The sequence below is a fragment of the Alosa alosa genome, chromosome 18, assembly GCF_017589495.1.
Source record: "Alosa alosa isolate M-15738 ecotype Scorff River chromosome 18, AALO_Geno_1.1, whole genome shotgun sequence".
NCBI lineage: Eukaryota > Metazoa > Chordata > Actinopteri > Clupeiformes > Clupeidae > Alosa > Alosa alosa.
Window position 1 is genome coordinate 31,663,943 of NC_063206.1, and position 16,721 is coordinate 31,680,663.

At 39.6% G+C, this 16,721-nt stretch overlaps 1 protein-coding gene across 2 annotated transcripts in view; it reads right to left on the reverse strand.

Annotated features, from left to right (window-relative positions):
* Window positions 1-16,721, reverse strand: part of LOC125312032 (serine racemase) — a 64,436-nt gene that overhangs the window by 21,462 nt on the left and 26,253 nt on the right. For both annotated transcript variants that reach the window (XR_007196558.1, XM_048270484.1), the window contains exon 8: window positions 5,322-5,447. Coding sequence is in view for 1 of the 2 variants with exons in the window: in XM_048270484.1 (XP_048126441.1) it covers window positions 5,322-5,447 (126 nt within the window). In the remaining variant the exon portion in view is untranslated. The remainder of the gene's footprint in view (window positions 1-5,321; window positions 5,448-16,721) is intronic.

Genomic DNA, 16,721 nt, shown 5'->3' on the forward strand with positions numbered 1-16,721 from the left:
TGAATGACCAGATCAAGACTTATGTAGCCAAGCGCGATATTTGCAGGTCAGCAGATTATAAGCAACAAAAAGAAACACTGATCATACATGATATGCCTAACAGACCATGGGCTAAGGTACGGACAGATCTGTTCTGATGACTCATCTCATCACTGTAAATTACTATTCAAATTTTTGGGAAATAGATTCTCTCTCAGACACAAAATCTACAACTGTGATAAGAAAACTGAAAGCCCACTTTGCAAGACAAGGTATCCCTAACATTGTCATCTCGGACAATGGACCACTGTACACCCCATATGAATTTCAATTCAGCCAACGTTGGGGATTCCTGCACATGACCTCGTCACCTGGCCACCCTCATAGCAACAGCAAAGCAGAATCAGCTGTCAAAACAGTCAAGAGGCTTTTGCTCAAAGCTAAAATGGCCAGACAGGATTCTTACCTTGCTCTTCTTGAACACTGTAATGCACTGTCACAAGGCCTGGACACCAGTCCAGTACAAATACTTCTCAGCCGCCGCACCAGAACACTGCTGCCCACAAAAGCAAGCCTTCTACAGCCAAAAGTGGAACAGGCGCAGAAGGGTCTGGAAAGTAACCAACAGCGCCAGTGTGCCTGCTACAACAGATCAGCCAGAGACCTAGATGCACTGAACCCAGGGGACTGTGTGCAAACAGCCATTTGAATCCCACACAGTCCGGAGACTAGGCAAGGTACTGAGGGTTGTAAATGCAAGAGTATACAATATTCAGGTGCAATCTGGCGGAGTCCTTAGGAGCAATAGGGAACACCTCAGGCATGTTGACAGACAGGCTCTCAGTGAGCCTATGGATATAGAGACTGTTATGCCTCCACACACTGTCCCTGAGACATACAAAACCACAGACACAGGTGACAGACATACCTGGTGACAAGGACTCACCTGTGATCACTAGAGCTGTGGTGAAGCCATAACGCTACAAGGACTTTGTGACTTAATAATTAATACAACATAGAAAACAAAAAAGGGGAATGTTCATGTATGAAAAAAATCAAGGTTGATTGAATGTATGAAAACAAAATCTAATGTTGATGTATACAACATGTTTCTTCCTGTTCACACTATAGCTTCTCTCAGACCTTACTGCTTTGGATTATGGGCTATGTAGTTGCTCTGGGTTAGTTATGTATTTTCATCATCATTATTATCAGGTTGAAATAATTAGCACAATCCATGATTGGTGTGGTGGTTTGTTTCATAAACATATATTGTTTTCTGAAATATAATAGCCTAATATTTTCAGAATGAATTCTGATCTAAAGTTATTGCAAAGATCCTTTTGAACTGTCAGTCAACATGCCAGCCAAATACATTTTCTAATTCAGTGGTAGACTGATTTGGTTACTGTTGCTATGTCTAACAACCTTTAGCTAACGTCACAAGTTGAGTTTAGCTCAAGTGAACAGCAGCCTGTTAAATGTGCTGTACAGTTTTTCTTGTATGTATGGAACCCTGGAGAGGTCATTGCAAGATATTTTTATTGTATATCCAGAAATCGTGCTTTCATTTTACTAAATTGTGCTATCAATTTAGTGAATTGTGTACTTAATTGTGCGCACAATTTACTAAATCGTGCACATGTGTTACTAAATAGTGCGCTCATTTCACTAAATTGTGCTCTCATTTAAATGTTTGACAAATTTGGGCACAATTTACTAAAAGCGCACAATCTAATAAAATGAGACCTCAATTTACTAAACGAGAGCACTAGTAAAACAAGCACATTATATATACAATCTAGTAAAATGAGACCACCATTTAATAAAAATGAGCGCACAATTTAATAAAATAAGTGAACATTCTCAATATATTAAAAAATATATTGCAATGACACCTCCCGGGTTCCGTACCTATGGAAGCCCGTTTGCGCCACATAAAAAAAAAAAAATCTGATCTATGATATCTCATTATTGTGAGATACTATCTCGTTATTCTGACATAGTATCTCGTTATTGTGAGATACTATCTCGTTATTCTGACATAGTATCTCATTATTCTGACATAGTATCTCGCTATTGTGAGATAGTATCTCGTTATTGTGAATTCTTAATGTAAGTTATTTACTTAGAACCACTGTATTGAGAGTGTTGTCAGAACCGTGATGTTTACCAACACGTAATGTTCAGAAACTAATGGCATTTGTTGATTTTTATCAGCATTTTTCATTGGTTTCCTTAATCAGTAGTTCAGGCGCCTCGAACAAACTCCAGAGCTAATGTTAGCCTGCTCCTGGTTTGCTAACGCGCATAATGTGTAGACTTGTGTATATACATTTCATATAGTCACAATGGGGTAATGATTTTGAATTTTTTTTATGTGGTGCAAACGGGCTTCCATACGTACCTATGTTTGCCTCATGGAAGAAGAGTTTGACAGAGAGATAGCCTGGATGCAGATCATGAAAATCGTGGGCTATGTAATCCAAAATTATTTATTTCTAGTATACAATGTTAGCCAATAGCATGGTGAAAAGATATTCATTATCCTAATGTTAAACACGCTTGTTTGGCTGTAACCAATGTCTGTCATGAACCCAACTATAATGTTTTTTTTAATAATAAACAACATACCTTCTCTTTAGACAATGACAAGTCAAGTAGGACAAAATAGGCTACCCTACAATGCAAAATGTGAAAGAGACTCCAGGGTGCTTTGTGTTCACAATACACAGACTAGGCAAAACACGCTGCAGACTTCAAAGCAAACCGTGTCGAGACTACCTACCGAGGTGGTCTCAGTTCGATTCGCTTTAGGGGGTCTGAGTTTGGTTGGTGTGTTCACATAGGCCTATGCAGGAAAAAATGCTGAGTCATCAATCTGAGTTCGTTTAGAAGGCTGAAAGGGACCAAGTGTGATTCATCTCTTCACCTCAGTGCTGCTCGGAGACGTGTGTCGATCAATTTGAAACACTAGTCACACGTCAGCACAGGTGCTAAATGTAGCACTAATCATCTAAGCAGACTTCCATCTGCATGAAAACATTTAACTCACAAAGTAGAAAAAAGACGTTTTTATAAACAGAAATTATATTTTGTGTGGACATATTGTTAAAAACCCCAAAATGTATCAGCACATTGATTAGTCGACAGTGCATGGAGGCAGTGATTCGGAAACTGTGCCATCACAAACACTGGTGTGCTTGGGTGGGTAAGAGCCAGATGTGTTTAGTGTTGAAGTCTTTCTTCAATGAGTAAGACCTGTGTACTAGAGCCCGACCGATAAAGGATTATGAAGGCCGATACCGATACAAATATTTGTTGATTTAAAAATCCGATATTCCGATATATCGGCCGATATATATATATATATATATATATATATATATATATATATATATATATATATATATATATATATATATTTTTTTTTTTTTTTTTTTTTTTTTTTTTTCAGAAAACGGCATAAACAAAACATTAACAGATTTCCCTAACATTAGTTATTTGTAGTTATTTATGAGTATTGACTAAAATAATATGATAATGCATTTCAAAAACAAACTTGTTTATTTTTAAATAATATTGTCACAGAGGAACATCAAAATATATTAAAGTTCTGATAAATAAAATGTATAAAAATAGAAACTTAAGATATGAAACTTAGTCTTTTGAACAAAAACACAATAACAACAACAACCAAATCAAAGTTACCAGTATTAAAAGACTTAGTAAGCTTCATAAATATAACTTTGAACTAAGACTTAATAATTACAAAAAATAATGATGACATTATTACTATCATCATCATTTGTATTATCATTAAACAAGATAAAGGTTTGAGTGTGCGTGTGTAATAATTAGTCCCTATTGCCTTATAAGCTACCTTATAATTACAATGTCAGTTTGCTTATCCCTTTACCTGCACTTTTAAAATTATTTCCATCAAGCTACATCAAACCATTTTCAATCATTAGTTGCTGCCTGCCTTCTAAAACCTACTATTTAGTGATCTAAATCCATTATGTAACTTGGCTGAACGACAGTCTGAAACGCACACTTGGCGTCATTGGATTTCACACATGTGTAAAAGAAAAGCTAACTTTTATGCACAAGCTACGTTTTGCACAAGCTACGTTTGATACTTTTTCTCTGTCTAAATGTTCACTCCTCGCACGTCTAACTTACATTTTACAATGCAGGGACTGTAACTACAGATATACTAGTTATAAATCATTACTTTATTTAGGCAGAATAAGTTCGTTGTGGTTTCCAAGCTCATTAATGTTAACGTTAGCGGTCTTCCACTGATATTCATGGCATTAGCTAGCTTTGTGGTTAGCTAGTCTATGATGAGCCCTAATTTAGCAATGGATAACGCCATACTGCAAATTGTAAAACATACGGCTTTCAAAATAACAGGCGGGGAGAGATGATGGGTCTCACTGCTATAACTGTCACGCTATTAAAGAAATACATCTTCAGTCACATTGTCAAAAGTTAAAAGGACAGACAGTCAACTACACTGTAACAACGTAGCGTAATTACTAGCTAATTCCACTTCACTCTCGGCTTATTTAACAGCAGCAAAACTGGACATTGTTTTCCGCGAATTTTGTCATGCTTATTTGAGTCAAGAGAACTGATGGGAATGTTCTTTTAATTGTTATTTCAAGCAATGTATGTCATTGACCAAATCACCATGAACACACTTCACTGATGATCTCACTTTCGCGGATAACTGGTTCTCTCTGCCCGACTCTGGCTGGATCAGCAGGTTGCAGGATGTGTGGCGTTATACACGACAGTGTTGCCAGCAGGGGCGGTGTAGAGTGCCCTCTGGTGGACAAACTATACAACGCCAACACTCATGACATGGTTGAAGGGTGTTTCGCCCGTTTTTATTTTATTTTTAAAATGTTCATTTATCGGCCATTATAAATGCCGATACTGATAGTTTGGAAAATGCCTAATATCGGCCCGCCGATAAATCGGTTGGGCTCTACTGTGTACGCTCTCTCTCCTGTGCGCATGAAAACTGTGTGCGTGTTGTAGATTTCTTTGTAGTAGCCTACTTTCTGCTTTCCTTTCGTGACCTCATCACTTCAGTATGTTATTGACTTTATATAGAGAGGGTTTAGAGAGAGATCCGTGTTTAGCTGTACCACTAAAACAATAGGCTTTGTCAGTATACTTCTAAAATTCTATTCAGGGCTACTTAAAACATTCGGGGCTGAAGCACCGGCAAAATGGCCTGTTGACGTCCATGGGTACAGTCCAACAATGGATTCTGGCATCTATCAAGACTGCTAAAAAGACTGAATTTTCCAGACTGATAGTCTTACCTTTTACCTTTAAGTTCTGGCAGCAGCCCAGCTATGATAGCTGCCAATCCCATGGCTCCCTCCATGTCAACCATGGATCGTTCATACTCCTGAAACCTCAGCATAGCGACCAGGGCATCTTCCTCTCTGTGTGAGAAATAAGTTTGTCAATGTTTTTAGAGCAGTAATAGCTGGCAACAGTAGGTATACTGTATGTAGATAGAAATGTGTGAAGTATTTGTACATACATACAGTGGATAATTGTCATTGGATGAAAGATCGGCACCTTCAGCTTAATCTCTTAAAAACTGAGCTTCTGGTGTTTCCAGCTAAAACAGCTATTCCCCAACAGATTAACATCCATCTTGACTTACAGTACCCTCCAGAATTATTGGCACCTCTGCTAAAGTTGACTAAAAACCGGTATAAAAATTAATCTGATTTATTGTAATCTCACAATGAAAACAATTAGGAAAAATCCAACTTTGAAGGTGAAAAAAAAATATTTTGAGAAAAAGGAAAATCTCATAAATAAATAAATATTTTTAAAAAAAATATATTGTTCCTTTGTATCGCAAAATAATTTCATCCACACAGATATGCAAAAACAGCTGTTGAAGGCTATGGATGTTATGTAACATCCATTAAACCAATGAAGGCGCCTTATGCCGTTCCCTTTAATGCCTTCCCAAAAAGGCAATTGGGTCATGTATGAAACAGGTGCAATTTGCATCCACAACATTTGATGATATGCATAAGGCACAAACTAGAGCCAAAGTGTGTTTCTAAAGCCTAAAGCTAATAATTCAAGGGTTCTTGTAAACATTAGACAATACTATTTTTAAAGAGTATCACACTATGTTTAACCATTTTTGTGCATGGCCATGTCAATGTGTCCGGGTTGACCGACATGACAATTGCATCTAAAATATCATGCAAATGTTATATTCTTATCAAACTTTTGTTATTTTCAGATTTAATTATATTTTAGGATGACATAATAAAATCATGTTTTGGATTATATTATAAATAGATGATAAAATATTTTATGATTTCCCTTGGTTTGTTTTTTTCCCTTGGTTTGGTCCCTTGGTTTGACTTACCACCCTGTCACATGAACTTGTTTTGTCTGTAAATAGCATACTGTTACTTGAAATGAAATCACATTTTTTAATAATATCTGCTTGTAGAGCACCCAAGAACCTAAGCTGAAAAATACTGACATTCTTTTATATTGTTCATTTGTTGGTTTTTCATTATATGAGGGGGCCCATCAAGCTTAACCCAACCACCCCGTCACGCACATTAGACAGGAATAACTGTTTTTCATTACAGTTTTAACTCTATCATTGCTAAGCATTGCTAAGCTCATTTCTAATTGAAAGCATGTATGTTAAGTCAATAACTTGACTATGTGGATAACTAGACCCATTTTATCATAAAATGTACCACCCCGTCTTATACCACCCTGTCACATGTCTCCATTATATTTCAAAGTGAAAAAACAAATGTATGCCTTATGCCTATCTCACACTACAAGATTTTTAAATCGTTTACGATTCATCACACACATAAAGATAATCTCAACTGCTAATCTTTTCTTTGATCGGAAGCACGCAACATTCAAAAAGGTGGAAAAAGATGATTTTTTTGGAGGGTGATCATGTCTTTAATGCTGTGGATAAATTGAAAAGAAGTTTACTTTTGAAGAAATTTTTGAAAATTGCATAGTGGAAAAGGCACCCATTTCATAGAATGACCCAATTAAGAAGCTCCAGATAGTACAAAATGCAGCAGCGAGGGATTTGAAAAAAACTAAGGTCTCTTAGTGCAAAGTCTGAAGCATGATCAAGTGCATGATAATCAGTGCATGATCATTAAAGGCGTGTCTGAATCAAAATATGCTATCTTGACAACAGTGACAACTGTCTCTGCGCTAGGCACACAGTTCAAAAGAGTTGTTCTTATGCTTCTTAATTAGTCATGCGTGTATATTGGGTGTAACATCCATTAAACCAATGAGAGTGACACGAGCAAGGAGCACAAAATCAAACAGCGTGTTGGTATTTTAATGACCAATTAGCATATCTCTGCGGAAGGAATCTGCTTGTGATTTGGGAAAAGCTCGTAAAAGTCCTGGCAGGAAGCATGCATAAGGATGTAGATTCACGAATGCACTAATATTTTGTTCGTAGTCCAGTTTGCAACAATTATTAGTTAACACTAAGTTGTAAACACTTCGGAAAAAAATATTAAAAACTGGATATACCAAAAACGTTGATGTAATCGCTTCCTGTCAGGACTTTTACGGGCTTTTCCCAAATCAGGGAAGAAACGTCGACACAGCGGTATAGTAGCAGATGCAGAGGCAAGTGTTATTTAAATAAACTCCTTAAAAATCCTGGTGCACTTACAAACTTTCTAATGCCGCGATATTGGACTAAAGGTCATAGTTGTACTACTGTAGAAGTTTCGTACCATTCAGGGCATTGCTAGTGGGGTAATTTACGAGATAAAAGTTGGTTCCATTACGACTGCAGAACGTCATTAGTTTCTGACAGAGCTACTCAACCAGGGTTCGATCAAGGGAAAAAAGGTTCTGGAAGGGTGTTTGGCTCGGGGTCATGGTGCAAAGGACCTTAGGGTGAAATTACTCCGAACCATCGCTTTAAACAGTTCAAGCTGAATAGCAAAAACCGAAAGTGGTCAGCGGAAGAAGAAGAAGAAGCCTAGGAAGAACAGTACAGTGCATTTTTATTAGAGATGACCGATATGGAATTTTAGGGCCGATAACGATAACCGATATTTATTGGTTTGTTGTGGCCGATACCGATACGATAACCGATAATATTACTCTTGAAAAAAAATTGTGAAAAGTGATTTGGGGAAAGCATTTAATAAGCACAATTTTATTGCAGTAATTTTACCTATCACCAAATGATGGACAGAACTCATAATAGTCCTCAATAGTACAGCAGTCAACATAACAGTAGCCTAGCCCTACAGTATGTGTGGCTCCTTTTAAGTGAACCTGACGTCAGTGAATTGCGAAAGTGAGTGGCTAGAGAGTATGAATCGTTTTCATTTAGGACTAAACACTCATAAACGGCTCAGCTGGGAATGAGCTACAGTATAGCGACCAAATCAGAGTTTGTGAGGGAAACTTAGGTTTAGTTTCAACTCGCGGTAACTGAATAAAGCTGCAACTCCTCAGACTGTATCTTATGTCCGTCTACTCTGTTAAGCACAACCTGCTGCAGCAGAAATTAAAGGGGTTAGCCCCGAAGGTTTTAATAACTTATTATGACCTGTCTAGAACTGAAGCAGGAATGGTTAGCATATTTCTAGGTAATAATACAAAACCCAAGCTAAAGTAATGCAAATAATACTAAAACAGTAAAACTTAGAACTAGGCCTACTTATGTACTCTGGGTCCCACTAACGAAGTTTGTTTATTTGTTTCCCCGACCAGAGCGGTAAAGTGTGCAAACACATCAGCACAAGGCGACTCTAGATAGGGCTGGTAAGGTTAAATGGCGGATCATTCACGAGGATTTTTTAGAGATGCACAGATTCCCAAATTAATTTATATCCACAGATTTGGTTAGAGTGGTGAAATACATTCACACCGCTGACATTATATTGAGGAAAAAAAGTATAGCCAACCAAGCCAAGTAGCTCAGTGTAGCCAGACGGACCTTCACGTAGGCCTAAATTAGGACTTTAAAAAATATCGGCAAATTATCGGCCAGAATTCTGTTATCGGACCGATAATAATATTTTCATTTTTTCACTTATCGGCCAATAATATATCGGCCGCCGATATATCGTGCATCCCTAATTTTTATGCACTGTAATAATAACTAGACTGCATTTCCGGCGGGAACTGCGAAAGTGCTTGCCCTGGTCCGGTCACCAACGTGAGCAGACAGTGGCATACGCTATGCTGAACCTGGCTTGATCCAGGCATTGTAACAGTGCCTTTCAGTGTTGGAGAAGTGGCAATATCTCAAAAGCTCTAGGAGAGGGCTATTCAACTATTGGCTTGCGGGTTGAATGCGGTTCGTTGGATTTTACCTTTGGCCTGCCTTTGAATTTAGCTTCTATGACTGAGATCAAATCAATAAAATAAAATGACAGTATATTTTCATTTTTTCACTTATCGGCCAATAATATATCGGCCGCCGATAACGCTTCATTCACACAGCAGCATTATTAAATTAATCTGTCACCATATGCCTATGCCTACGTTTGCAAAGAAAACATTTTAATTTGATTCACATGAAACGTTACATTTAATGTACATGTTGACAATGAGTAGGCTAGTTTTGGTTGTTGGTGGTGTTATGGACCCTTTCAAGAGAGTTCCATTATCAGCATCATAGTTGGCCCCACAAGACTTCCTTTTTAACATTCCATATGTTATCTTAATGCAGAGGAAGTAGATTGGGGACCAAATAGAACGTTCAAGCATTGTTTTTGTTTTTATTGTTGAAAGGGTCTATTGCATCCCTTAGTTGCCTACAATGCAAGTTCCCTCGCGACTGGAAGCTCCTGTACACAATAGTAGACGCATTTCAAAACATCGCATTAGGAGTCCTCGCCACTTCTTTTAAAGATGAACTGAACTGAAACAATCAACATTGATAATGTGTTGATTATGACAATTAAAAATAATTGTAAATGACACTAAAAAATGTAATTAAAAAAATCAATACATAGCCTTTTTTAAGCAACACCAAAATTGCGTTTGTTAGTATAGGGAGGGAAAGTAATCTCATCGCCATCTAGTGGTTTTAGTTCCTAGAGTTTAGCGGAGTGGATGGGATTTTTTTTTAGAAAAAAAATATATCTCGTGCACATTGGGATCTTAATTGAATGCCTTCAATATGTTAGGCACTGGGGTCACCTCTATTGCTTCAAGTGGTCACACCAAAATTGCGTTTGTTAGTATAGGGAGGGAAAGTAATCTCATCGCCATCTAATGGTTGCGTTCCTAGAGTTTAGCGGAGTGGATGGGATTTTTTTTTTAGAAAAAATATATCTCGGTGCACATTGGGATCTTAATTGAATGCCTTCCATATTTTAGGCACTGGGGTCACCTCTATTGCTTCAAGTGGTTATACCTTATTTTTAGGATCAGTTGAATTGTTTTGAGTTTTTGTCGTAACACGGTGATTAGGAACTACAGCTGCATGTGACATCACATGTTTGGGCGCTTAATCTCTAACTGATCAATACGCAATTTGCTTAACTGGCTTAACATATTTTTGTAATAACGGAACGTGATGTAATCTGCGTGGTAATAACCTTTATGTCAGGATAACTGGTGTTGTGCTTCTACTCACATGAAGAGCTAGCTGTAAGTGTCAATGCTAACCAGGCTAATAAACAAACCATGCTACCGTGAGTAACGTTGAAGGGTAAAGTCACGTGACTTCTTTTGTAGTTCGTTTATGAAATAAAAGGAGCAATTTCGATTTTCCTAAATAAGGCAAAATAGGGTCTGACATTTTCACAGTTAGAATATTATTACTGTCTAGACACTGAAAAATATTTTTGGTGGATAACATCGCTGATTTGGCTTCACAATATTTTTTTTTAAAATAGGTCTATGGGACTTAACATTGGATCTGCTCTTCGATAGGAACGCAACCACTTGGGGCGCTGGTTTTCACTTTCCCTCCCTATTAGAACGCTGCCAGTTTCAATGACGTCACTGGCATGGTAGGACCTGAGAAGTTCTAATAGGCAACAGCTGCAGCATATTATGGATACACGAAAATTAGGAAAATTAGTCATTTTAATGGCATGGGTTACACATTTGAGCCTGTGAGGGACAGGCCTGTAGTGTCTTGACTACCACTAGATGGGGGACGATTGGTTTCAGGCTCCAGCTCAACCTTCAGTAGGATCATTTTGGGTGAAAATGACTATGTGGGCGCTGCTAGAGCATGGACACTGGAATCTATCTGTTGCAAAGCAGTAGTGATGGCGAACTGAAGCTTTCTGAACCAGTGAAGCTTTCAATCCAATTGTATCGAAAAAAGGTTCAGTACTCGAAGCTTCAGAACTCTATGAGGACCTCTGCTGGTGAAAGTTAAGGATAGCATTGTGTCACGAAGTGTTTCAGACATTAGCCATGAATGTCTTTGAGTCGAAGATGAATAAATGTTGAGCATGAATTAATGGATAAATAAATAATGTCATAAATAGGCCTAACTAAGCCTATTTTGTACCCTGCATAAATACAAATGTAATTGCCTTCTCTACAAAAACAATCAGGTAGTATTTTGGCTGTGAACATTTCTTGTATTCGTAAACAAATACATCAATTTAGAAGGGAGATGAATAAAGAATGGGCATGCACATACATTTCAGTGATTATATTGAGTACATAGCCTAGACCAATTGTAATCTGGGTTGTGTTCTAACGGTGCGATGCAGTCCTGCACACGCCTGGACGCGAACCCGCGAAACAGACGCACCTTAGAACGGGAGTCGAGCGTGCTGATAATTGAGCTAAAAACCCAGGCTATGAGCTTTCGTGTCAGCAGCACTATTGAGTCTGTTGGCTCTCCTTCTTCAACAACCCACAACGGCGCCCTCTGTGTCGCGCAACTTTAATGCTTTGAATTAAATTGAATTAAAATCACGTGGGTGTGTGTGAAACGAAGCTTCGGACGTCACTGATCACGTGATTATCACAAAACGAATCAAGCTCCGATACAAAGCTTCACTCCAAATTGGTTCATATCTTCGATACACGCTTCGAAGTAGGGGGTTCACGGGTAACATCACTACAAAGCAGTGGCGAAACGTAGGGAAAATGTTCGAGGAAGCCAAAGTGACGGGAAAAAATATGTTTATTTATGTATGTGTATTTCGGGGGGTATACATTTTGTGCACTGTATAGCGGCACAACATAGGCTACTGTAGACCTAGCCTACAGGTCATTTAGAAAACTGGACGAGGGGCGCTTGAGACAGCAACGCACGCTGTCTCTCTGTCTCCCTCCATCCCTCACACACACACGTTGCCTACTGTACATCCTCCACACAACAGCATACTCACTCACCACCACTAGACCATTAGGCCTATGCGAAGGCTACGGTGCACAAATAAGCTATAACACGCAATGTAGGCTAATGCAGTCTGGACTACTGGCACTCGTAACAGCAACTCACACGGGCTCTCTCTCCCTCCCTTGAAACTGTTAAAAACTTCGTTACCCCAAGTTGACCCCAGATACACGGAGGATACACGAGTTTTGCCGTTTATTTTAGGCTAACGTTAGTGGAGAGTTTGCAGATTTTTACCTTGTGGATGTTGATATTGCACGAGTCTCTTGGATAGCAGCTCTGCGAGTTAAACTCCCTCGCATCAACAATCTGCCCTGAGATGGTGAACAGTTGGCTTCAGGGTGAGTAGAAAGGGACATTGGATTCTGTTTACAGACCCGCTGTGGTTACCAGCTAGTAGACGCATTATTATTGATCTGTGATATCGTCCAGACAACGACTCTACTTCCTTCATCAGCTAAGGAAATTCAAAGTTTCTACATCCATCATGAAGGCCTTCTACACTTCAGCGGTTGAGAGTGTTCTAACTGGTAGCATCATCACCTGGTATGGGAACTCCACAGTTAGAGATTGTAGTACTCTGCAGAGAGTAGTCGCTCAGCTGAGCGTACTATAAGAACTCAACTCCCTGCTCTACAAGATATCTATTCCAGAAGAGTACTCCTAAGAGCCCAAAAGATTCTGAAGGACTCTTCTCATCCTAACAATGGATTATTCCTACCGCTGAAATCAAGAAGACGCCTATGTAGTCACAAAGCCAGAACTGAGAGACTCAGGAGAAGTTTTTATCCCCAGGCCATCGAACTCTGAACTCACACTATACTGACTTTGCACACATTCACTCCTCAGCACTCTCAAACATTTCCCAACTCTGAACTCACACTATACTGACTTTGCACTCATTCACTACTCAGCACTCATGACCCCCACACACACACACACACCTACACCTACAAGACTTTTAGCACTTTTACATCCCTCTCCCTATGCTACAGACCTTTTATTTATTTTTTTATTTCATCACACGTCAAAACACACACACGCACACATATCTGACTTTCTCCAACTTTTGCACATCGCCATAGAACTTTTTATTTATTATTTTTGATTTCTTCTCCATCTACCCATGTCCTTGATTGCCTAGCCTTTCTGCCCCCAACCCCCACCCCCAACACACACACTTACATCATCACTGTCATCACTTCACATACATACAACACACTGCTTGCTACAGTAAGCCTCCTCTACATACTTGCTGCACACCCCCTACATACACAGCACATTGTCTTCAGGATCTTCTCCAACACACATCCTCTACATACTTACAGCACACTGCCCCCACCTACACACTACACACACACACACACACACACACACACAGTCACTGCTCCACTCCCCTCCCGCCCACACACACATCTTCACTGTCATCACTCACATACATCATACATACAGTACTCAGCTTGCAATAAATTAGCCCCTTGAGCCGTGGATCTGCCCAAGGTTTCTTCCTTGGTAAGAGAGTTTTTCCTTGCCCATGTTGCTCTTGGGTGCTCCTTGTTGGTGCCCCCCACCCAATCCCAATCCTCCCCCACCTTTTTTATGCAGCCCTTGCCACTTAATCTACTAAACCCCTCTTCTACTGCACTCTTTAACCCCCATTAATGCACAAATAGGCTGACACCAGACATAATTTCACTGCATTTCTTACTTCCAGTAACTATATGCATGTGACAATAAACTTCCTTGTATCCTTGTATCCTTGTATCGTCGGAGTCATACTCTCTATGGTCGGAGTGCTAGCTTGTGGAGTTTGACATAAGAGTGTTTCCAAGGTGTTTAGCTGCTAGCCATTTCCTAGGTTGGATCGTATGGTAGCCTATCTAACACTGGACCTCATCTGAGGCTACTTCGAGATATTATTCCAAAGGGGACAGATAGGCTACTGCGCTTAAAACTTTAAAAGATTGAACGAACCTTCCCGTACTTTGTAATTGCGACCAGTGACTGCATTGGGTGAACGAAGCCGAAGTTGAAACCTAGGCTCCATGGCGCATAGACTGTGGGCTCGCCCTTCTATGAATTGAAAAAGACTAGCTGCCCCACCGAGTTTGCGATAAAGTAAGCAAGAATAGTTTGAATGTCGTGTGTGTTTCTGCTCATTGACAAAATAGCGTTCAGTATGATTCATGCCCAATTAATTTCCCCTGTTAAAGTGTTCCTTTGTTTCACTAGTTTGGTTTCATTTTGTATGAGATTTTGTGATGTAGGCTAGCCTATGATAAACGGCTTATTGTCAATATGTAACTCAGCTAGGCCTAATGTTAGTTTCCTCAGCCATGTCAGCTAGCCTCAGACTCATTATCTGCTATGGCTACTAGTGCGGAGTAGTTTACCATGCCAGTGACGTAGCCGATTGTTGAAATCCAACATGGCGGCGCCCGTGTAACAACAACAACACTTTCAACGTACAATTTTATCCCTTTAAATAAATTCAGCCATTTTAATCATTGTACCAATGAGAAGAAATAAAATACATCTGTCATATCACCTTTACTTCAAATTCCAGTTCAGTTCATCTTTAAGCGGTCACAGACTTAGGTGCTACTTTTAGGGCTAAAGTGCTAAATAGCAGTCCTAAAGTTACACGTGACGAAGTTACGAGTGCAAGCATCTCATATCAAATGACCATGGCATTACGCTAAACAACATAAATCCTGATTTACCAACATACATATATATCAGTGGCGATTGCTGCTCTTTGGAACAGGGGAAGCTCTGATAAAACTGGTCAATTATTAAATTAATATTATTAAGGTGCTATATTGTTCTTTGAGAGCAAAAATTATCCCAAAACCCAGAATAGGCCAAACAGTAGGCTATAGAGTTGGCATGGCATCATGTAACCTACACCGTTGTATAGCGCGCTACCTAACTAAGGCCATCCTATATCATTGAAATGTATAGTCTGGAATCGACCCATTCACCTCGCTTAATCCAAGGGGCAGGCAGAGAATTGTCTTTCAAACTGCCTAGGCATGCAATAGGCCAGCGCTACGACCATATCCGTATCTGGTCGGCAAAACGGCAAATACATCCTTCTTCGAAAGGAATGACTTAAGTGCATTGTGTTGCTCAACTTTCAAAGAAAAGCACAAGTCCAACTCCTCCAAAGTTGACGCCAACGCCGATTCAAACAACCGCTCTTAAGTTATAGCCACCTTCCTTGTTGTTCACCGTCAGTAGGACTGTCATCATCCTGTTAAGCCCGCCTTCTAGATTTCTAGGCTATAACTTAGCCTAAATACACAACTGAAACAAAAGCAAATCACAAACTCTGTAACTCCACATTACGGTTTTATTTACAGTATGCTATTTACAAAGACAAATAGAAACCGACTGTATTGCTCCCAAATTATGAGAATTTGAGCTGCAACTTGCCTTGCCTCTTGACTTCACCTGTCAACACTAACGTTAACGCATCCCTTGAACTTGAACCACTTCCTGTCAGATCGCGACATATGCTGTCAATCAAAAAGAGTCCAGCCCTATGACGGTTCCTCCAATCATCATACAGAAGCTCGGCATCCAGGCCAAAGATTGTTAAGGCGGAGCAAGATACTTTGTTGTAGTTCATGTCTATGGGCGCGAAATGGGGATCGAATCCTGTCTGCATAAAGAGGCGTGTCGATGGCGTATTGATGAGCGTGCGTTGCAACCGGCCAACAGCAGTGGCATAAATAACCGCACACACCTGATATAAAAGTCGATTTTCTCCAGACTGGAATGCTCAAAAAATGCTAAAATGTACCTGAAATGTTCAGAAGGGTTTGAGGATCATGAAAACGTGCCCAAAATTCACATTCTTAACTCTATAGAACCAAGACCTTAGCATATGTGGTAAAATTCTGAGCTATGCCCATAGACTTCAATGGAGCAGTCGCTGCCTCTGCTCTGCATAAAGGGGGATTTTGACCCCCCCTCGTGCGATCCGGGTTCCCGGAAGTGGCTCCTGATGAAATATCTTGCTCCGCCTAAACAATCTTTGTCCAGGCCATCCCACTGTCCCATTCACTCCCAGAGACGCTGGGAGAGGGAGTTAAGTCATTTAGAGACGAATGACCGCGTCGCAGAAAGTGCATCATAACAAAGGGACGCCAGACCCTCTTGTAACAGCTGTACAGCTGTACTCAGTGATACTGCAGACTCGTAAAAGTAGTTGGAAAATAAGGCAGAAAAACAACAAGTTTCCTCATGCTGCTTCCTTATGTTGGAATATGCAAAAATGTACAAACAATCAAGAGGATGCCTTCTTGTATGTGATTTCTGCAACAGTGATACT